Below are 24150 nucleotides of genomic sequence, written 5' to 3'. Positions count from 1 at the left end.
AATTTCAAAAGGCAATATATCCTCCGCCCCAACGGGCTTGCTGTATTATTAGCTCAGCAGTAGACATTTTGTCATGAGCAGGGGACCCGGTTCAAATCATTGACAGCGCACGAAAGTTACGGATTGCAACTTTAAGTTTAAACAAAAGATAAAACAAATGGTTGTGTTTTGGCTTTAGGTTAGAGATGATTAAGTGCAAGTGTGCGTTTGGTGTGGATAAGATCAGGATAAGGATCTGAGGGAGTGGGAGTAAAACAGTTCTATGTGGGTTCATATCAGGTTGCTTTTCAACCTGTTTCATATTTAAATTCTGGACTGTGTTCCTCTGTATCGCTGCTATGTTGGTCATGTTTGCAGGCCAGCAGCAGAGAGAGGGAGGAGGGAGTTTCAGGAACTTCTCCCTCAAGCCCAGCAAGAGGGGTGTGTCCACAACCCCTGGAGGCGGGGGCAGTGGGGGGTGATGTCATAGAGGGGGAGGAGTGGGTGACGTTATGGGACAGGCAGGGAGGGGAGAGTGAGACAGACAGGGAGAGAGGGAGGGGAAGAGAGAGAGAAAAAGGAAGCAGACCTGCGATAACTTTTCCCCCATGTTAATCCCAAAGTAAAACAAACTTTGTGAAAGTGAAAGCATGGTAGGAGGCCCGAGGCGGTTCCACACACTGGGAAGCAGGCGAATCTGAAGGTGGACAAAGACCAGCGAAGGAGAGCAGTTTGTTTGAGACAGCAACCGTGCAACATCTGATGACAACATCAAATATTAACACAGCTTGAGGCCTCGGGCCTGGAGTGAGTGACTTGCAGAGAGGTAAGGCAAAACGACTCCCTCTTCCTCAGAAACGATGAGCGCATAGCCTTTGCTGTGAATTGACGCACAACCTCGAATATTCAGACGCACACACACACACACACACTGACACTTTGTGCTAAACGTCTTCTGTGAATGGAATGTTTCAAGTGCAGCGCAAAGTCTCTTGAGGGTTGGGGCACACAGGCTTGTAAACAACGCTGGCTAGGGTTACACCAACAGAGCGGCCGCTGTCAGTATTACATTACAGGCACAAGAGACGGACAGTTTGGGGGATCCTACTATAGAAACGTAACCCTGGGTCTCTACACACAGTGTCCTGAGGAAAGAGACGTGTTGTTGAACTTGTGGTACCACCTCTGACCCCCACACAGAGAGGACATGTCTTCTGAACTGGACTCCAGTTTGACCAGCATAGACTGGCTGCCACAGCTGGGAATCAGCAGCCTTCGTTCGGGGAAAGAGAGGGGAGGAGGAGGAGGAGGAGGAGGAGGTGGTGAGCGAGACAAGAAGAAGGACAGAGGGAGGGAGAGAGGAGAGTTCCTGCCCTCTGTTCCGGCCCCGTCTCCCTCAAACTCCAAAGGGAAGCCTCCCCACAGCTATGCCACCCTCATCGCCATGGCCATAGCCTCTGCCCCCGAGAGGAAGCTGAGCCTGAACGACATCTACACCTGGATCAGCGACATCTTCCCCTACTACAGCCGAGCAGGCCGTGGGTGGAAGGTAGGCTCATCATCATCACGCATGTACATTTATTATCAGCATGTGGGATCTCCTGCAAGCATAGTACTTTGCATAGTGTAGTACCTACCTATGGCATAGGAAAATTACGGAGAAGAAATGGGCTTCTGCGTAGCTGTTCAATCTAATTGTGGGCTCGCTGAAAGCGGGCACACGTATGTTCTCCCAAATCTTTATATAGTAAGGTTATTCTCCTCCAAACTGGCCAATGAGTACAAAGGCCAATGAGGTAGCAGCGTTCTTGGTGACGTCACCACCAACAAGTGCGACCTGACATAAATAACAACACCCACATGAAATCTTTTGTAATAGCACCCAATGCATTTCCTGTTTGGTAGATCTTTATGCCCATACATGGTGGTGTTCCATGCGAGCCCACACTGTTTGGTAGGAACCGTATTTCTAGTTGAGAGAATGAGTTCACGACATTCTGTGTGTACTAGTAAGTGTGTTGTGTTTTCTCAAAGATGGATATCGTGTTTAAAAACAACTTTGAAGAAGTGAGCAGATGATGGTTCAGTGTCTTGCTCAAGGACACACTGGCTGTTGTAGGGATTATAACATGATAATTGTGATAATAAACCTTAATTATAGAGCAATTATCAAAGCAAAGTTATAAAGTGCATTACGTAAAACTAAAGAAAGATTAAATTAAACACAACGTGTGCGAAATCATATTGAATCTGTGGCCCCAGCATCACGGATACCATCCATACCATTAAGCTGCCTTGCTAGCGTCCATGTCTGTGTGAGAGCTGCATCTTAATGTAACTTAAATGTCCATGTCCCCAACAGAACTCTATTCGACACAACCTGTCGCTCAACAAGTGTTTCCGGAAAGTTCCTCGTCCACAGAGTGATCCCGGCAAGGTGAAACATGCGCATATATACAGTATATATATTTAACCATCATTATGCAGAATTTATCATGCATATACAAATGTCTTGCTAGAAGCCGACTGGTAAACATTACATAAAGCTGAAAACGAGTTGTATTTGCAGGGTTCCTATTGGACTATGGATGGACCGGCAGAGGCCAGTCAAGTGAGGGCCCCCAAACGTCCCTACCCAGAAGACCTGGAGGAAGGACAGAATGTATGTACAGTATTTCATTCAAATCACTCACAGATTGTTCACACTAAATCATACTTAACAACATGAACCCTAGAGTTCATTCTGGGGCAAACATTCAGTGAAAATAGCAAATGTATAAGCTCGCTGGCCAACGCAATTTTTCACAGACGAGATTTGGTGTTGAGGGAAAAAGGAAGGGTCTAGTATACCTCAGGGGACTCCTGTCAAAGAGGTTAAGCATTGTTTGACGAGTTTTAAAGTTTTAGAACTTATGTACAGTGATGTTCAAGATTCAAGATTTGTGTACATCTTACACACAGGATTATTTTGTTTTGCTTCCTCCTCATACATTTTTGCAGGATAACAACTGTAAAATCGAAATGAGAAATGCAGATAAGCAGAAAAAAGTGTTGTTTGCCTTAGAGCTGCTCTCATGGCCGGGTCTCAGTTGAGGAAACGATTTACTGCTGATCATTAGGACTGTGACTAATGCTACTAATTAAATGCAATGAAATAGAAATTGAGATAATTAGGTTTGATATATCGTGATGAAAAGCATAAATTAGTTTAGTTACGGTCCTAAATTTAGAGTTCATAGACGGCCGTTCCTCTTTGCAGCTGTTCAGTTTGATGAAATCGTGATAGTTACTGTAACTTAACCACATGAACCATAGCGATCCCTATTATCGGGCAAGTAATAGGAACACTGTGGCCCACAATGCATCACAACGCGTTGTGAGCTTGTACATGGGCAATATTTGACGAAGAGATTTGTTGTAGAGGGAAAAAGGAGTGGCGCCAAGTACAGAAACCTGGGGGACCCCAATCAATAACGTATAGGTTCTAAGTGGTTGAATAATAGTTTCTGACGGTCGTTTCTCCTTTCGTGATTCCTCAGGTGCCGGTAACACATGCAGAGAGAGGTCCTTCTCCACTACAGTCATATCCAGCATCTCAGAATGACCCCCAGCCTAAGACACTGGCACAGGGGAGCCACCAACAACACTATGACCCCTATCCTAGAGCACTGTCACTGGGGACCGTCCAACAGCAGTCCCCCCATCACGTCTCCCTGTCTCCTCCTCCGTGCAAGGTACACCCTCCCATCTATTTGAGTGAATGTGTTCATTTATGAATGTGTCCTTCATAGGGTCTTTTGTGTGTGTGATTGTGGCCGTGTCCCATCCGTCTGTTACAATTTGTGGGATGATAACTTGGCATCCACTGCTCCGAGGATGGGTAAAGGCAGGGGGCAAATTCTACTTATGTGGAAATGTACTGTAGCAAATACCCGAGCAACAACAACAAACTCATATTGGAGGAGAGCAGGAGACACCATCTGCTGCATGACATGGAGCTCTTCGCTTTCACCTCAGCCATTCTTACGCCGTGGCTCTGTAAAAGGCATCTAGTAACAGGTCTGTTTGTCTGTGTCCAGGGCTTATATCGCAAATCGTTGGACTTATCAGTGCCAAATGTGTTTTTGCTGCCTATAGGCCAAGGATTTAACTCTCTGAATTTTCCCCACATTATGTTTTATATTATATTTATAATGGAAGTCAATGCAGTCAGAAACCTTGCCCTAAAATGGAGTTACTACATCTTAGAGATACATCATAGATGACTGGCCACAGGAAGTCATAGATCGACATGGGAGCCATGCTATTATTAGACTCTTTTCTATTTCAATGACAGTTACACTAACAGGATTAGTCTACTTACTGTATATTGTACCACAAGCATTAAATAAAGAAATCTCCAGACACTATTTCCAGCAAATACCTGTAGCACCCAACATTAGCAACAACTTATCTAGTCCAAGTCCAACAACTTGTTATTGCCTACTAATTTAAGGTAGGTTAAAGGACATTTTTTTTTTACAACAACGGTTCATATTTTAGAGAAAAGAAAAGATGAGTGTTAAAATGTTTTCATTTACTTCTTTCTATCATTTGAGTGATTTTAACAATTTTGATTTGCATGCATGCCCCCAGGTTGAAGGCATGCATGCAAGTGGCTAAATGTGTATTTTTAGACACAATAAGCCATTCCCAAGATGCACCTCAATCTTTCATGAGCAGATGTGACTTATGGGGGCTGGTGTAAATAGTAACAAAGAAATTGCTGGCTTATTGTGTCTAAAAAGACATATTTAGCCACTTGTATGCATGCCCCCACCCACTGAAATCAAACTACTAAAATCGCTAAAACAATAGGAAGCAGTAAATGAAAACATTTTAACACTCATCTTTTCTTTTCTCTAATTACAATCTAAAATATGAACCCTTGTTGTAAAAAAAAACTAAGTTGTCCTTTAAGGCTCTCTAGATGTAGTGGGATGCCCCAAACTAAATGGATTACTCCACCACATAAGGTAAACTGTGTTGCTAGATCTGTCTTGTTGCTATGATGACAACCATGCTAAGTACCTGTATCACATGTCTACAATTACCTTCTTTACCACTTGAACCCACATCAACGTAAGTAGAAACATGCCTAGCCTTGTTGTGTAGTGGCCATATTGGGATGTATTCATTACTGCAAAACTCCCCCAATATGGGGAGTTTTGTATCTAAAATGTCATACCCACCAAAATGGGGATACAAATTTGAATTGAAATTAAGCATTTTATGTTTTTCTTTTTTTTTTTTTTTTCATTTTCCGTGCCTTTCCAATTGAACATGAGTGCATTGCGTCCTAATTTAATTGAGTCTTTCTTTCTTTGTGTCTTGCAACAGAGATCGCCCTACACACCTTACCCTGTTATGCCCAGCCCTCATCCGTCCACCAATCCCACCTCCCCTCCCCTTCACTTCTCCTCCATCACTCCTCCCCCTCCTCTTCGGCTCCCTGCCACCCTCCACTACCCCTTCCCCCCGGCCTCTGTCCATTCTCCCCCTCCCTCTAACTCGGTGCCCGTGTACGTCCACACTTTCTCCCCTCCTATCAACTCGCTCCCCACGCTCGTCTCCACTGCCTCGGGCCCCCTTCAACCTGTACCTTCCATCACTGTCGCGCCCCCTCCTCCTCCTCCTCATCTTCCTCCTCCTCAGTTCAGCCTCCCTACGTCTGCCTCTTCTTTCGCCGTTTCGTCCCAGTCCTCTGCCGACCCCCCAAGCCGCTTCACCTTCGATGAGCTCAACATGCCGGACCTGTACGCCTCCTTCAAATCCTTCTTCAAGACCATGCGGGAGAGGGGGGGCTCACAATGTAAGACCCTTTCTGTGCATGTGTACGTGTGTGTGTGTGTGTGTGTGTGTGTGTGTGTGTGTGTGTGTGTGTGTGTGTGTGTGTGTGTGTGTGTGTGTGCGTGCGCGTGCGTGCAGTGATAATGTATTCGAAAAATAAGGTCAGATGCAAATCTTTGGCATTGTGCTCAGTTTAGGACACTCTGGTACCTGACAAATAGAGTGACAGTGTGTTATTGGCCTCATGGTTCAGTCCTGGCCTGATTCAGTAAACCTCTTTTACTGTGTGACTTGATCACCAAGTCTTCAAATCCAAACTACATCCGACTCTGAAACCTTTTTCCTCCTATAAAATATTTCAGCATGGATATTGTATTGGGTCAATGCTGCAAAATAGTTTAGTATACTGTATTTATATTTACCATACATTGGGGATCCCTCATTTTGATCAAGACCTTGTTTTTTGTTGCAGCGGATGTGATTCCACAGGGGACACTGATCAATGACATTACCCCTCTGCACACCCCCACCCTGTTGCCCATGTCCCCTCACCCCCCACCTGCCTCCACCCTGTTACCCCAGTCCCTCCACCCCCCACATGTCCTAAGTACCCCAGCACCACCACCACCAGGCCCTCCTGAGACAGAGCGCCCTCCTCAGTACAGTGAGTGTAATAGTCATTGACACGTACAGTATGACCTATATTTACTATAACTAGGCTGATGTCGGTTTAGAAATGCATGTCCCTGTGGTTAGGCTATGCCTGTTGTACCTGTTGTCAGAGTAATTACTGTAGTACCTTATATTATCACAGTACTTGTTGGCCGGTCTATGATGTCAATACTATTACCACATATTTATAACATTAGAGATCTTTAGGGACAGACAAACAGGCAGACAGACAGATACAGAGATCTCCATATACGGGCATTACATTTGACACAAATAGACATACACGGAGACAGATAGATACAGAGGGCCCTACTGTATCTTTCACCCAGTGCAATGTCGCTAAGCGCCCACCGCATCCGACACACATGCCTTGCTTCTGTGTTGTCTAGATACCAAATGTCTTGTGACGATTTTGTGCATGGCAGTATGTTGATCTTAAAATGAGGTGTGGTCTACCGTCTGGCGCGATCATAGACCTTTGCGCTCCATAAGAAATAGTTTAGCGTGATGATCTAAATCAATTATTTTATAACACATCGATTAACTGTGGCACCCCTGGTCGATAGACTACTGTACCTTTCCTCTGCAGCTAACGTGATAAATGGAGTGATTCTAATTCTGAGTATGTATGAATGAAAAAATGTACGAGAATGAGCCATGAAACACGATGTTGAACATGACATTTGATGTCCGTCCTGCAGCGTTACCTGCTGACTGGTTCAGTAACACAGACTCACTGAAGGAGAGCATCCGAATCGCCAGCAACCTGGACTGGGCCAACATAGACCTGTCCAGTTACCCAGGTCAGTCACTGTTATGTCATCTCATGTCCCTTATGAGGACAGAGTCATTCTCAAATCACATGAAACCATTTTAACCACCCTAGCATCCTTATTCTGGGGCGCACATTGTGAGAAATAGCAGAATACCTCAACATGTGTTGCATATTGCCTGTAGATCTGCTATTTACTGTGAAATGATTTGGTTTAGTTAAGAAAGAAATGGAGCTTCTTTTATATAACATTATTGCTGAAATTAGTTGAAATATTCTAATCTATCAATTTAGGGAAAATATAATTGCAGTACAGTGTAATATTTCTGACATGCAGTATATAGATGATTATACATCATATTATATACATGCTGTTGACACAGGAATTCACTTAATTATTAATCCACTATCCTTAAACAATTTAGCAATTTTGAGTTTGTAGTTTAGTCTAGAGCAATTTTGGAATATCCACTGCTCATGTTTGTCACCTATCTGCCTGTTCTGAACGTTCTAATTCTTCTGCTTCAAGACCTGCTGGAGAGCATGCGCCAGGCTGAGGTCTGTGATTGGGCACTGGAGCCGGCCGTCTTCACCTCCCTCTGTGATTCGCTGAACCGCTTCTTCACTCAGAAGGGTATGATTGGTTCATCCTCCGGGAACAACTCCCCATTGGCCCTCCAGGGACTGGGCGTCCATTCCTCTGGCCCCGCTCCTCCTACCCTGGCCTGCCTCACGCACCCTTCACCCCTGGCTTACCCAGCCACCGTCCCCACCTGCAATGGAGCTCAGCCTCAGCCGCCAGGGTTCAGGAGGACCCCCTACCCCCAGGGAGGAGGAGGCCTCCAGAGGCCTCAGATGACACAGCCTGTACACACCACGGGTAAGACCTGCGCTACACAGGGTTCCTCATGAAATTCCTGGAAATATTTTGAAATTAGAAAAATATTTTTCCAGTACTGGAAAAGTTTTGGAATTGATCAAGGGTCCTGGAAGGTCCTGGAAAAAATAGCTATGCATTGATTTTGTTAATACCTCTGAAATGACAAATTAAGCTTTGGCCAAATTGTCAAATATTAGAGGCAGAAATTGTGAAAATAGCAGATCTACATGCTCACAACGCCTCGCAACGAGAGGCGTTGTGAGCATGTAGATCGGCTATTTTCACAATAAAACTGTGTTAAATATTCTGGAAAAGTTTTGGAAAAGTTTTGGAAATAAATTGGTAAAAATGTGTGGGAACCCTGGCTATAGAGATTCTCATCCCGGACACACTTGGAGGATATTGCACCCAAGTGGGCACCCAAATAATCAGACTAAAATGACACAACTGGAATCATCCTGATTAAATAATACAAGAAAGCAATTGAAAACGTTTTTCATATGAGATTTGTTTGATGTAAACACCTGAGGGCCCAGGTGACCAATGCATTGGTGTCCCTGCAAAACACATTTACAAGTCAATTAGTTGATGTATTTTCAATTAATTAAACATACTGTATATCGATAGTTGCAGCCCTAAATGCAGGGGTGTCGCACCATTTGTGCAAGTCTTTGAATATTTCAAATGCTTCTAAGGTTTTTTGAAAAACCTGTTCCTATGTCAGTGTTGCTCAAACCTTTTCATGTGAAGGACCCCCAAAATGATATGTATTTGGCCACGGACCACCATCTCAAAATATTTAGTTCCAGGGACCCCCCCCCCCCCCTTCAAAGATTTGCACACATTTTCACGTTTCTTCAAAAATAGCAGATCTACAAGCTCACAGCAGAGCTTGTATATCTGCTATTTTTCAATAGCTAAAGTATAAAATAATTAAGGCCACTCCACCTTGGGCCCTGGTAACTCAGTCCCACTCCCCCCCCCTTGTGACGCCCCTGCGTCAAAATGACTACTGACTAATGTCCTCAAAAATGTCCTCTCCTCTTTTCCTATTTTCTCTCCTGTCAGCGGGGATCCCACCCCAGCAGCCCATGACACCCAGACAGCGTCCTCCTCTCAAACACCTGCACAGCAACAGCGAGGAGATCCAGGATGACTTTGACTGGGACTCACTGATTGGCTAACAGCGGCCGAGTGGCGGGCCTACACCAGTGGTTCTCAAACCTTTTAAATTGAAGTTAGAATGCATTAGGCCACGGACCCCCACATTATGGGTCTTTTTGGTTCCTAATTCTTTAGCTGGGGACCCCCTCAAGGACCCCTGGGGGTCCCCAGACACCACTTTGAGAACCACTGACCTACAGTAATAATAACGTTCCATTCAGGAAGTCGACCGTCCCCACACAGATCCCACCGATCCGCTTTATCAACTAACTTCCGTTTTCTGAGGCTCAATCCGCAACTGTAATTTTTCCACAGTGAAACTTGATGCGAACTAACTGCCACATTACACTAAAGGTCAATGCATCATGCTGCCTTGCCGTTGTGCCTTTTGAAGCTCTGCCCTGATGGAGCAGGGATGGTGTCAGCTATACATTACGTATGACTGAATGCTGTACTAGTATTATTATTTTTGTATAGGAGGGCGAGGTGGTTAAATAATGGGCATTTCACCAATGGGGGGAAAGAAAGTATCATTTCCTGCACATAACCTCACACATAAGGTTATGCCTGGAGCTACACACTATATACCATGTAGCCTTGACACTAGGGTAGGGCAATGTTTCCATATTGTGACATATAAGAAATATATCGTCTAGTATTTGGGATACTGTAACGTTGTGATTTGGCATAATAAATGTAGTACTTAAATCTTATTTTAGGATTTTTGACATTTATAATGTTCTAAAATAGCTATTTTTGAAAAGATTGACACACATAAAAAAGGGCTCGACTCATGTGTGTTAATCTGTTTAGAAAAACATAAAAGAAAAATTACATTATCGTCAAGTTATTTGGCCAAAAACGTGTTAATTCTTTCCATATTGCCCAGCCCTGACAGGGCCTTGAAAGTCAGTTGAATTTGGAAACTGCCGTGATCAATAAAACTCGGTGAAATGTCAACACTAAACAAAAGGCCACCACTCAGAGCCTTGTAAAGAGAGTTGCAACACTAGCAGCACAGCAGTAGAGCTGAAGCGGAATAGATTGTTTGTGAAGTACTTTTAATGAGGCTTAATGTGTCACAATTAAAGCACAAGGTGGGTAAGTAATAGATGTAATACAGATGCACTTTGAAAATGTGACACGTTTAAAGGAATCAGATTGTATAATATTATCATCACATCTGAATCAATTTAACGTGGAAGTGAGATTATCTGAGATCTACTGTAAGTGAATCACATGATGATCAAGCATTTTGGACCTTTGTTGTCACGACTCTCTTTACATGGCTCTGGGCCCAAAGAGGGATACTGTACTGTATGGTGCAATTTGTCAACACATTAAATTCAACTACAGACAGAACAGAATCACAGAGGACAGTGAAGTACAGTTCATGTGTTATGGGTGAAATGCACCATTAAAAGCATGTTTTTAAGCATCTTCGGTAGAAATCTGTTTGCTGTAGTGTTCATTTTTTGTCATTTGCAGAGTCTTTCTTTATGCTCATTCTCTTTGGTTAGTATAGGGAGGGAAGGGGGGGTGGGGTTCAGTTGATTTATACAACACTGCTCATGTTCACCAGAGACAATAAACTGTACAAATATGTGTTTGGGTCTTTGGTCTTCCTCTGAGGTTCTGTGAATTTGTTGTTGTTTGATGTTTACATCAAACACGGATGAGCAAAAAGGGCTCGACTCATGGGCATACAGTAAGTTGAGCATAGGGGTAGCTTGTGACAAAGACGCAAAAATGACACAAGCTAGGGGGCCGGTGATGTCATCAAAGCAGAGCGTCCAAACCGTATCATGGTCAGTATCATGTCCCAAGGCTGACGGGGCCCGACATCCCTGTGGACACATCCATTTCACAGCCCAACTATGGTACCATGGTAACCAGGCCTGACACAATTACCGGTATTACATAATCGTCTAAACGCAATTATTTGACATAATCGCAGTTATTTTGTCATAATCTTTTCCATGTTGAAAAAATGTTCATATTCAAACATTTAAAAAAATAGTGGAAATAGCAGATCTGCTTGTAGATCGGCTATTTCCACTGTCAATGTTCTTTTATAAGTATAAAGTTGTCAAAAGTGTCAGTCATTTCTTTGTATATTTAGGTTATGTGTCATATCTGCCATGTGCAACTTCAAAGCCTAAAAGCCAAACAGAAATGTAATTGTCAATGACAAAAACACAATTAAATCGTTAAATCGCAATTATTTGAGTGACACTTAATCATCATGTAACATGTCATAACTGTGATAACCATGATGGCAACATGACAGGGCCATGACAGCCCTTTCATTCAGTGCTGTGAGAGGGGCCTGACATCCATTATAATCTTAATAACAGGGAAGTAGGCTAATAATGACGTAATTATTATCCCATACCAACAGTTCAGTTTCATGTTATCTAGGCACTATAATTGACAGCAACCTTAACTTCAGGGACAACACTGACTATATTTTCAAATCCTGTAACCAACGTCTCCACCTTTTACGCAAGCTCAACTCCTTCAGGGTGAGCAAGCACATGGAAACGGTTTATAAGAAACTTGAAGAATCTTAACCTTCAACATGGCAATGTGGTACGTTAATCTTAACATACAATGTAGAGGAAAGCTGCAGAGAATAGTACATCTGGCATCAAAGATCATAGGGAAAAAACAAAAACAATTAAGTTGTATCTACAATGAAGTGCTTAGGAAAAAAGCTGTCAAGATAATAAATGAACCCTCTCACCCACTCCATGTATAGGGAGTTAGATTTACTTCCCTCTGGTAGACGCTACAGAACAGCTTGGGCACACCGTAGCCGTAATATAAAAAAAAAAATCATTCATTCATTCCAAATGCCATGAAGACATTGAATGATGTCATGTCTCGTTGATCTGCCTGTTTCTTCGCCTTATATGCCACTGTTGTCCTTCTTTTTGCCTTAAGATGTTTTGTGTGTAAGTGTTTGTTGCTGTTTATCTGTCATTTTAATGTTGTCTAAATGTATATGAGACAAAAGACAAATGTCCACACTGTGGACAATAAATGAAACTAACTAACATGTAAAATATGACATTTATTAAAAAGGTTTTGAAAGTCCTTAAATTGTGACTTCACTGTCAAATTTCAAAAGGAACACCAAAGCATCTCAAAGGGCACACCAAAGGTCCGCGGCACAGTGGTTGGGAAACACTGGGATAGGGCACACTGGCCCCAAAAAGGTTGAGAAACACTGCACTAGATATTACAGATCCATCTAAAAAAATAGAATATTATGTAAAAGTATCTGTAATATAATTTAAACTAAATTAAAGCAAAAAAAGGTTTTGAATATTTCACTGCATACATAATGAATCTAGAACATATGGAAGTTTAAACAATTTAATTATATTACAGAAGAAGCTAGTTCTACAGACAGGGATCTCCGTGAATGGGCATAAAAGGGTATAATGTCAGATGCCCCATAAGGAAAATGGCCTATCTATAAGCTCACAATGCATTGCGACGCTTAAGTGATCTTTTTTTTTTAGATTGTCTATGACCGCTGTTATGGTGGGGGGGAAAAAAGAAGCATTTAGAAAAATGTTGTGGTTAACATATTTTTAATTAAATTGTTAAATTGTGATATTATCAAACATATCAGACAAATCCACATTTCCCAAAAGGAAACGTGTGTGTTTAATTCAGTCTGACCAGAAGCAGCAGGGATATAGACATGACATATCCCCAAAGGCCATAAAAACTAATGACCAGAGGGGGAATGGGTGTCGCACCAAACTCTGGGCCCTGGGTAGGCCTACTTTATGGCCTAGAATTATTGAATGCTTTAACCAGTGAAAAATAGCAGATATACAAGCTCACAGCGCGGCACCGAGTGCCGCGCTGCGAGCTTGTAGATCTGCTATTTTTGAAAAAGTCGTGAAAATGCGTGCACATCTTTGGATATATATGCATTTTCAAAGCGAACGTTTGTAACTCAAATTTTGCTTCTGGGTGGTCCCTGGAACTAAACATGTTGAGATGGGGGTCCGTGGCCAAATACATACCATTTTGGGGGTCCTTCACATGAAAACGTTTGAGAACCACTGACATCGTAGTCTCTCAAGAACAGACCAACTGAGCTCCATTTAAGTGAAAAGGACCTTTTCTTTGACGATGGCCAGCCAGATTGCTGACATAGAAACAAAGAAACAAAAAAACTTAGAAGGATTCAAAAGACACTTAAAGAATCGGGTCAAAATTCGAATTTTCAAGATTTTTCAAAAATAGCAGATCTACAAGCTCGCAGCGCGGCACTCGATATACAAGCTCGGTGAGCTTGTATATCTGCTGTTTTTTCAATAGTTAATGCATAAAATAATGATACACAATAATGTGTACCCGTTCTGAACTATTGAAAAATAGCAGATATACAAGCAGATATAAAAGCTCATAGCAAGCTTGTAGATTTGCTTTTTGTTTTTTTTAATCGTGAAAATGTGTGCAAGTCTTTGAATATTTCAAATCCTTCTAAGGTTTTTTGGAAAAAAAAAAAAAAAAACATGTTTCTATGTCAGTGGTGCTCAAACTTTTTCATGTGAAGGAGCCTAAAAATTATGTATTTGGCCACGGACCCAGATCTCAAAACATTTAGTTCCAGGGACCACCCAGAAGCAAATTACAAATGTTCGCTTAAAAAACATTTTCACGACTTTTCCAAAAATAGCAGATCTACAAGCTCGCAGCTGTGAGCATGTATATCTGCTATTTTTCAATAGCTAAAGTATTAAATAATTAGGGCCCTAGTAACTCAGTCCCACGTTTCCCCCCCTTGTGACGCCCCTGCAGAGGGGGGATATCAAAGGCATGGATTTCCCCCTCCGTCCCCCCAGCTAAACCTCAACATATTGGGTCAGTTCTTGGTAATGCAAAGTTCAAGTGAAGTCTGTCTGTGTGCAAAACTGTTGCACATGAATGCAAAATTGTTCTACAGCAGATGAGGCATGAGTTATTACCATTAAAATTACATTGAGCTATGAAAAATATACATAGGAATTTGAGAAATAAAAATCACACTTGTGTGAACTGAGCGGTGGAGGCTGCGCATGTGTGAGTGTGCCTGGCGTGAACAACAGCGCCCCTCCCTTAACATGTGCGTGGTCAGAAAAGGTATTGAAGGCTACATACAGACTGACACGGACAGATACCCACACACACACGGCCACGTATAGGAGACGGTGTGACCACCGCTCAAAAAGAGCAAGCATGAAACAATCTACACACTTATCCTTTGTGGATTTTTTTTATTTCATAATTTTTTTTCCATTTTACTTTTCAAATGTGAATGTTGTCACAGTTAACACCACACAGAATTTGACCTTACCCAATAAAAGAGATATTTTTCTTTTTCGTTGATATATAAAATAAAACAATAAATTCATTAAACTAAATTAAAAGAAACAGCATGGAGCATGTCATTGAGTCCCTGTTGGGCTTCTTTTTTTTCCACTTCATTCATTCATTGAAATCATTGTCTTTGTTTAGTTTTTCTTTAAAGTTCTTTCCTTTCCTTGAAGGAAAAAAGGCTGAAATGAAAGGGACAGTGGTGCCAGGGGATGTTCCTGTGTATCTAGGGATCCCTGTGTGTGTGTGTGTGTGTGTGTGTGTGTGTGACAAGTGATAAACGAACAAATAATGCTTTCGATTAATACAAAAATTAATGAGTGAAACATGATTGGCAGAGAAACGCGAGAACCTTCTAACACCTCATTTGAAATCCCGACGTTACATAAAAGCAAAAAAAAAAAAGAAAGCAGGATGAAACGAGGAAAAACGCAAAATATATTTTTTTACTGTTTTTCAGGTTCGCTTGAAAAGAAAAAAAGAAAAAAAAAGACAGGCCACGGAGATGAAGTGGGAAACAGATACATACAATACAGTACATACATACATATACACATGGAAACAGGCAAATGCGCAACAGCGTATTGGGCCTGTGCGCAAATAAGCATCATAGTCTCATTCGTTAACGTTATGCTCCGTCAGACGGCAAGCGTCTTGCGCCAAACGGAGCACATCTGCGAGATCTACTGGAGCTTGTAGATGTGCTCTTTTTGCCCGCGAGGCCAAATATAAATCAGGCTTCAGTCGCTGGTGTCAACGTGCACGTGTACGTGCACGCTGGACACACCCCTCCCCCACCAGGGCGTTGATGGCAGAGGGCTCTAGCTACTCCATTGTCCGATTTCAAGCACGGCAATCAGGCAAAAAAAAAAGAGGAAAAGAAAAATATATATTTTTTAAAAGTTTGATTTAAATGGCATTGCATTTGATTTGAACTTCGTCCTCGTTTTACTCGTTGCCAGACGTGGAGAAGAAAATAAATTACATTAAATTAAAAAAATAAAATCAAAAAGTGAAAAGTGAAATAGTTTGACGATTGGACCATATTGTGTCTGAAAATGCTAATACGTGTTTTTTCTTTTTTTTCCTTCTCTTTTTTCTCTCCCGCTTCCTTATTTCAGTCCGGTCATCAGAGTCAGGAGTTCGTGTATTAGAAAGAAAGAATCCTTGCGCTCGTTTTCAGTGTTTCTTGTCGCTCTAGGACAAACCCAGCGGAAGAGGCAGGAAGGAGAGCGTTTGTGTCCGTTTCAGTTTTCGTAGAGTGCAGTGGTTCTCAAAAGTGGGGTCCAGGGACCCTTCATGGTTCCTTTAGGGGGTTCCAAATGGACCCTTACAGGTCTGTAACTCTGAGAGTGCACAAACGGAAATGTGGCTCCATTTGTGCACTCTCAGAGTTACGGGGATCCTCGAAATGAGAACAACTGGTATAGTGGCTATGACGTGTCCCTCTCCGTTCGTTCATCCATCCTGCAGCTCTCTCTCTCTCTCTCTCTGTCAGTGCAGTGATATCAGAACAGTGACACTTAAATGTTTAGCGAATTCTCGCAGAACCCATCATCTCAGATGGGACTGGAACAAAGGAAGAAGGAAAAAAGAAAAAAAGAAAAAAATATCACACCCAGAAACACAACATGAAGAAACCGGAAAAAAAAAAAAAGTGGAAAATTAAAACCAAACAAATAAATAGATTTTTTCTGCCCCGCTACACCCCACTCTGAAATGAAAAAGGAAACAAATATGAGTATTTTTTGTTGGGTTTTTTCTTTGTTTTAATTGAAATTCTTCGGAGCTGGAAAAATTAAATAAAATTGTAATGCTTTCTGAGAGAAATAAAGAAGAAAGGAAAATAACTGAAAACGTAATTTTTGATTTTTTTAGTTTTCTTTTTAAATATAGAGATGTAAGCACATTCCTTCTTCTTTCTTTTTTGGACACATAAATTGTTTGTGTAGAGGGGAGGGTAATGGCGGAAGAGATGGAAATGGGGCTCGGGTGGGGGAGCGTGAAAACTTCCTCAGAGAAGAAACGGATTGGTGCTCGCTCCCGTCGTCCCCCCGCTCCCCACCGGTCCTCCGCTGGCTCCCATCACCCCTCCCACTCCCGAGGGCCCCCCAAAATTCAGCTGAGGGGGCGGCGCCCCTCCTACGGGCCCCATGAGCAGAGACGAGCCCGGGGGCGCCATGGGCGCCATGGGCGAGAGCCCCCCGTAGGACATTCCCATGGGGCTGGCCTGCATCATGCCCAGGCCCATCCCTGGGGCGCCCATGCCTACGCCCATGGGACCCATGCCCATACCCATGCCCAGCATGGCGTTGGGGGGCACAGGGCTGGTGCGGAGCCCGCTGAGGCCCAGTGACGACGGCTGAGGTGAGATGGATGGCATGGGGGCGGCCACGCCGAACGGGTTGGAGGAGGCCAGCGGCGTCGGCGAAACGCCCCTACTGGAGATGGTGCTGCCCGGAGTCACCGCCATGCATGGGACAGGAGATGAGCCTGGAGGAGGTGGAGGGAATGGAGGTTAGTGCCATGGGATCTTCATGACAGTATAGTCATACTGTAGGTGACAATGCAGTCAGTGGTTCCCAACCTTTTTTTTTCTTACATAATTTTAAACAATGTTATCAATGGGCTTTATATTGATATTCAGCTATGTTAAAGTTACAATTCTGTACTACCTCCAAACAGATAAGCCCCCCCCCCCCCCCCCCCCCCCCGCCCCAATTATAATCTTTGGCGCCGCCAGGAACTACCGGGCCCCAGGTTGGGAAACACTGCAAGTAAGACACAGTTCTATCCATAGATATAAAAAGCTAAATGCCTCATTAGCCGCTGCAGTCCATTGGAGCAACGAGCAACAACTGGAGTGCGGACTCCAGTCGATGACTAAATTGGGGGGCGGGAAATGGAAAATCTCTATTATTCCATTTGAAAGAGCTCCCTCCCACTGCCGTTTTCGGAAGAGCAAGAACTCAGCAATTAGTTAATCTCCTTCCCAATTACAAGCCAGTCACAAAATTCAATAAGTCACCAAACGAGGGTCCAACACTCTCCTGAACACTGAGTTCAAATGCAATGTCTTCAAATGCAATTAAAAGGCTTTATTGGGAAATCACACAGTGACCGAAACTTTGTGATTTCCCATTACCTTTTAATTGCATTTGAAGAAAATGTTCAGGAGTTTTTTTTTGTTTCTTTTCCCTCCACAATCTCAGAGTTAAATTGATGCAACTGACCTGTGTTCTGGAGGAAAGGGTTGTGCGCGGAGGAGGAGGAGATGGAGGGCGGGGGAGGCTGTTTGGGCTTGGGTTTAGACGACACCAGGGAGTCCAGGTCCACCAGCGCTGCGTTGGGGCCCAGGAAGGACTCCGGGGTCTTGCGGACAGGAAGCGAGGAGCCCAGGGAGGACAGGTCGAAGGGCACCGGGGAGCCCGTGCTGTCGCCCGCCGTCGCCGACGATCCCCGCCGCTCTGCATCTCCTGAGGGGACACAATTAGAGTTTATTAAACTAATAGATTTTAATTAAATAATCAATTTATGTATTTATTATCAAAAGATATATTAATGTTTTTGTACGAGACTGTTAGGACTTCAGTGGTTTAGTGGACCAAAACGTTTATTTGATTATAAATTAAATCAAACTGATTTTTCGTGTTGATTCTTGTGCTTCTCGATTATTCTTTGATATTATATTATTTAATTAATCGAAAAATAATAGGATTGTTGCAGCCATGGACAGAAATAACTAACATTCTGTGACACCAGATATCTCTGTGTTGGGGTAAGGTTACAGCCGGTGGGAAATATTGCAAAAGTATCATCTCTCAACAGGAACACGGTCCACAATATTATTTTCTTTTCTTTTTCTTCTTCTTTTTCTTTAATATTTGTATTAGGGAATACCAAATACAATGGGACCGGTATACAGATTCTTTTTCATCTAGAGTTTTTAAGACAATTTATCAAGTTGACTGAATAGTACAACCAAAGAACAGTAATTTACTAGTATAAAAAAAAAACAACAACAACAACAACAATGGGTAACAAGCAAAAAAGAGGCCCTGCAAGGTAACAAAATCTATAAAATAAAATACAAAATGGCATAGTTCCAGGGAGTCCCTGCCTAAATGACTGAGTCAATATAGTTTAAACAACACTGAGGATTATGGGCCCATCTGGGTCTATAACTCTCACGGTTAAATGAACACTGAGGAGATACAGTAGGAGTCCCAAAGATACAAATAAATAAAGAAATACAAATGGGCATCTGTTGCCTAATGCATAGCAAACTGGTGATTGAAAAGGTTGAGAATCACTGAACTAAACCAGTTCTATATTACCAAATACCAATGTCCAATTTCTTTTTACAAACTCATGTCTCATCGTGTTATCATCATTGCTGCTACACTGCCAAATAAACTTAAGTCCTGCAGAACCATGCTGTAAAAAGGGGGAGGAAGCTTTAGATGCTCAAATGAGCAAAAAGAAAAGAACTGCAAGTTAACAACCTGTGGCATCACACGTGGTAGGCTTATAGACCTGTTTTTGGGAGTACAAAATAAGGTTTACAACTACGACTGATAGAATGTGCTATCACAATAGAACGAGCCCTCTGAAAAGGCAGATCGTGTAGAGCAGGGGGTCCCAAACATTTTTGTCTCAGGGCACCCCATAAATATTATTTTAATCCGAGGCACCCCTACATTATACTTTTCACTCCGAGCACCTTATATTTATAGCATATCGTTGTTGTCGGGTGGAAACCTTGTATGTCCAAAACCGTTCGTTTTGTATTTATCATCTATAAAATGTACTAAACTAGTGAAAACAGCAGATCTACAAGCACACAACGCCGTTGTGTGCTTATAGATCGTCTGTTTTCACTAGTTTTGTGAGACAGTCTTGTATGATGAAGCAGGGCTTTAGCAAAAGACGTTTGAAACTTGGAGATACAAGGTTTCTGCCTGACAGTGATGATATTTTAGTGATTATGTTGCGAGTAAAACGTTGAGATAATAGGCATTTTGGTTAGAACTGACTGAAAATAACTTTGTACTTCCAAGTTTAAAATTATACTCAATATTTTTCCAAATAAATTGCAAATATTATCATATTATCTCGCGGCACCCCTGGACTGCCGTCACGGCACCCCAGGGTGCCCTGTCACCCACTTTGAAAACCCCTGGTGTAGAGTAGTAGACGATAAACATTTTAATAGTTCACAATCTAATATGGTCCTATTGCACACCCCTAGTTGGTGCTTAAGTTTGATTATTGTCATAGTCAAGTCAAATATTGAGATGGCAATTGTGGGAAAAGGCCAAAAGGGAACATGATTTCCACTTTCCAGCCTGGGAAAACAAGCATTTTGGCCTACCCTCAGTAGAAGTATTACTCGGAGAATGAAACAAAAAGAGAAGTTGCGACTTAGAAGTGTACAGTAATTGCGCTGAGCCACAGCAACCTCTCGAGACACAGAATTCCATTAGTCACCGATTTTGTGCGGCTGCCATTGGTCACACTGATGGAGGATGAAATGCAGACAAGACAACTGTTGTGCTGGTTCAGGCACATGACAGATCTATGGGCTGCCATGTGTGAACTTTTAACTTTTAACATCAATAGTGTTTTTGTGTGGGATTCCATCATGACACATTTATATGAATTATGTACATTTAATCTGGGGCCTTAGGGATATAAAATGGCAATTTTGTGCTAATCAGTCTAAAAGCGCCAAATTTTGCACAGATGTAGCCCAGGGCATGCTCTAAGGATTTAGCTGGGGCACCCGAGTCTGCAACCTTCTGGGTCGCCTCAACGGCCAAAATCAAGTTTCCTTGGGCTAAAGACGGACCCACAAAATGATGGTTTAGTGATGAGTCATCGCATTTCACAGTTTTGTGAGGGCCATTTTTAGCCCAAGGGATGTTTGTTGTGAAAAACAAATGCTTGCAAAGGATTCAGAATCTTGGCAAAGCAGATTTTCTCATGGGTATTTTCTTCTTGTAGTATAGTGTCGATAGGAGCCCAACTTGATTTGGCCACTGTGGCGACCCCGAAGGTCGTCGACTCGGGCGACCTAGCTAAATCATTAGAGCATGCCCTGGGCTACATCTGTGCAAAATTTGGCGCTGTTAGACTGATTAGCACAAAAAAATCCCTAAGTCCCCGGACTAATTGTACAATGTGTACGTGTGCATAATCGGTTTGTGTGTGTCTGTGTGTCTATGTAGCCTTTTTAGTGTGAATGTACCTGTGCCGTTAGTGTGTGGGGCGGAGCCACTCCAGATGTCTGAGGTGAGAGGGTCAGAGGCAGGGATGGCCCCGTCCCCTGACCAGGGGTCTACTGGCCCCCCTGAGGAAGAGGTGCTGGGGGGCACTGGGGGGCCCCAGGGGTCAGCACTGGGGGGGGTCACAGCTACATGAGGAGGGCAGGAGGAGGAGGAGGAGGAGGGGAGGGGAGGGGAGGGGAGGATTAACACAACACATTACAGGTAGACTTCATGGTACAGAAAATGGACCAGGAGGCTTGGCTTGGCTGGACTTCTCTCTCTCTCTCTCTCTTTGGGTTTAGATTTCATGAATCTCCATTAAAAGCTACTGTACTGAGTGATTGAAATGTCAGTAACCAACAGCACAGGGAGGTCAAAGTCATTAATGGGGTTTTCAGACCCAGGCAGTCAAAAACTCTTAGCCTTTGCTGTGGGGAATAAAGAAATGGTTCAAAAAGCAAAGTAGGTTCCCCAGGTAAATTAGTTAATATAACATCAAAATCTGTTTAACTACTGTATATCGGATTTTGGAAAATCTACAAGCTCACAACAAAGCGCATTTTGAGCTTGTAGAGCTGCCATTTTCAAGAAATCTTGGAAAAATGGAAAGGTTTGAGAACCAGTCTAATAATTAAAGAACAACTTCAAGGCACACAAGGGCGAGGGGAGAGAGAGAGAGAGAGCTCCTGTTCAGACACAGCCACAGTCAGTCCTGATTGGAAACAAGAGGACAAAAGCCCCTGGTTTAGACAAGGAGGGTAGAATGAATTCAGCATGCTTGCTACGACATGACAGCATGGAGACATGACAGAGAATGACTGGGAGAGGATAGAGGGTCTGCACCAATTACGGCTTGAAAAGAGAATCTAATATCTTTTCAATGGCGGTCACCATTATTGATAATGATTAATGGCGATGTGAGCAACAAAACTGCATCCCGTCTTTTAGCAACATGCTGACTGGGTTCAACTACAGTGGTTGTCAAAAAACAAACCGCAATGGGTCCTTTGGGACATGCTCCGTCGTACAACAAAGTGGTTTAAAATGGTTGTGTCTCATCGCAAATCTCTGGTCTATTTTAGGCTTAACGCCTTCATTGTGGTCCAATGATGAGGGCAGTGCAACCTCACCCGCTTGCAGCAAGTCTGGGGGGGGAGAGCGGTTTGCGAAATTTGCTCTACCCTCATTTTCTGATTTCTCACAATGTGACCTAATTGGCTAGACCATTGGACCAGCGGTTGAGAAAGTGACGTTGCAGGTTTGGAACACTCTTGGAGAATTTTGTCCCGTCATTTTATCCGGCTAGAAATCGATTCGCTTTCCTCTCCAACAAAGCAGAAACAGGCGACCTAAAAGGAGAGAAAACTGACCTGAGGACCCCCAGGGGTCTACGTTGTTGACTCTGTTGGCGTTGTCTCCCCAGGGATCTGGGGGATGGGCTATCGTAGGCGGGGCTCCCCCACCCCAGGGGTCCGAGCTCGGCGGGGACGTGGGCGAGGCTGCCCCCCAGGGGTCTGAGCTGGCTGAGCCCCAGGGGCCGGAGACGGAGGGGACGGGGACCGTGGGTGGTGGCGAATGGCCCGTTAAACCCCCCGAGGCGGTGGCGCCTCCAGCAGCACCAGCAGCGGGTGGAGCTCCCCACGGGTCAACGGCACTCAGCTCCATCAGAGCATTCTGGATGGGAGGAGAATACACATTTATCAGGTTCCCACACATCATTTCCAAAACGTTTCCAGAATATTTAACCCGATTTCCAGGACTATATAACAATAATTCAGCTCAATAACGAGTCGCTTACTCCGATGCGCAATGCCCAAAGACAGGTAGTGTAGGCCAGTGGTTCTCAACCTTTTCAGGCCGTGACCCCCTAAATACTCATATTTGAACTGGGGACCCCGGCACCCTGACGAGCACTAAGAGTAGAGGAATTTTGTATAACACGGTTTTATTGTGAAAATAGCCAATCTACATGCTCACAGTGAGCATGTAGATCTGCTATTTTCACAATTTCTGCCTCTAATATTTGACAATTTGGCCAATTTTTAATTTGTCATTTCAGAGGTATTAACACAATCAATAACCAAAGACAATGCATAGCTATTTTATCCAGGACCTTCCAGGACCCTTGATCAATTCCAAAACTTTTCTAATTTTTCTAATTTCAAAATATTTCCAGGAATTTCACGACCGTGGGAACCCTGATTTATTCACATTCACTGCCGGAGACAGGGCTGTCATGATTATGACATTCATCGGTACACAGTATGTCATCAACATGGATCTGTCCCATTTCCCATATTCCCTCATGATTGGCTACCATTGCCTTCTACAGTTTGTGTATGCGACCTGACGGTCGCTTATCTCTCGATTTATTAATTGTTGCTCAAATAATTGGGATACAACGATTTAATTGTTTTTCTGGAACATCGGTACATTATGAATGCATTTTAACCTCTGTTAGGCGTTTGGGCTTCGTAAACTAACGTTGCGCAGGGCAGATAAGACAAATAACTAAAAAATATTCATAGTGGAAATCTCCAGCTCAAATAACAAGCTCAAAGAACTGAACTTGTTGATCTGCTGTTTTCTTTTTTTCTTCTTCCTTGAAAATATGAACATTTTTAAACATGGAAATGATTATGACGATTATGCAAAGATAATTGCGATTATGTAATAATTGTAATAGGCCTACTAACATGATACACACTGCTAATAAAACACTGGGGTGACCATTTCTAAAGAGGAAAGGCAGAATGCTGTAAGAGCTACTGTAGAAAGGAAGGAAGGAAGGAGAGGATGTGAAACTAACACAGACAGTAGTGAGAAGCAAACACTGCTTTCCAAAAACACTGGTCTCTGATGTACTGTATAACTAATAGGGGTGTAACGATACATTTTAATAGTGAGACGATAAGCATCACGATACATGGTTGACGATACGATACATGGATGATATTGTTTCATTCATGGCGATACGATTCGATTCAATTCAATGATTTAGTAACTATTTAGCAAAGAAATTAAATCTGTGTGAAATGAGTAAAAAATCTATTATTATGGATATAAATAAGTCAACGCTGTGATTCTCTAGCATATACAGTACATGAACATTATAACCTTAACGTTTCGAATAACACTTTAGTAATAAAGTTAATTATATTATTTTGCCGCGCAACAATAGTGAATATCACGTTGCGATATGT

At 42.8% G+C, this 24150-nt stretch overlaps 2 protein-coding genes across 4 annotated transcripts in view; one reads left to right on the top strand and one right to left on the bottom strand.

The window, feature by feature from the left end:
• Nucleotides 1–547: 547 nt before the first annotated feature.
• Nucleotides 548–10016, top strand: foxj2 (forkhead box J2). Its single transcript, XM_080748161.1, has 10 exons — nt 548–805; nt 1180–1528; nt 2342–2416; nt 2549–2641; nt 3519–3713; nt 5359–5830; nt 6281–6472; nt 7182–7283; nt 7782–8132; nt 9201–10016. Exons 2-10 carry the CDS (start codon nt 1187–1189, stop codon nt 9314–9316), a joined length of 1938 nt encoding a protein of 645 aa, XP_080604287.1. The 5' UTR covers nt 548–805; nt 1180–1186; the 3' UTR covers nt 9317–10016.
• A 4625-nt stretch (nt 10017–14641) lies between these two features.
• Nucleotides 14642–24150, bottom strand: part of epn1a (epsin 1a) — a 33729-nt gene continuing 24220 nt past the window's right edge. For all 3 annotated transcript variants that reach the window (XM_080748523.1, XM_080748522.1, XM_080748524.1), the window contains 4 exons: nt 22318–22621; nt 20929–21093; nt 17912–18154; nt 14642–17171 (listed from right to left, as the gene is read on the bottom strand). In XM_080748523.1, coding sequence (XP_080604649.1) covers nt 16693–17171; nt 17912–18154; nt 20929–21093; nt 22318–22621 — 1191 coding nt within the window. In that variant the 3' untranslated portion in view covers nt 14642–16692. The remainder of the gene's footprint in view (nt 17172–17911; nt 18155–20928; nt 21094–22317; nt 22622–24150) is intronic.

This window comes from Nannobrachium achirus, assembly GCF_963921795.1.
Source record: "Nannobrachium achirus genome assembly, chromosome: 2".
In the NCBI taxonomy this organism is placed as follows: domain Eukaryota; kingdom Metazoa; phylum Chordata; class Actinopteri; order Myctophiformes; family Myctophidae; genus Nannobrachium; species Nannobrachium achirus.
This window is presented reverse-complemented; position numbering and strand designations above follow the sequence as displayed.

Coding starts and splice junctions, on each gene's coding strand:
- foxj2 (XM_080748161.1), top strand. CDS start 1,187: ATGTCTTCTGAACTGGACTCCAGTTTGACCAGCATAGACTGGCTGCCA. Junction 5,831..6,280: donor GGAGAGGGGGGGCTCACAAT/GTAAGACCCTTT, acceptor TTTTTGTTGCAG/CGGATGTGATTCCACAGGGG. Junction 6,473..7,181: donor AGAGCGCCCTCCTCAGTACA/GTGAGTGTAATA, acceptor TCCGTCCTGCAG/CGTTACCTGCTGACTGGTTC.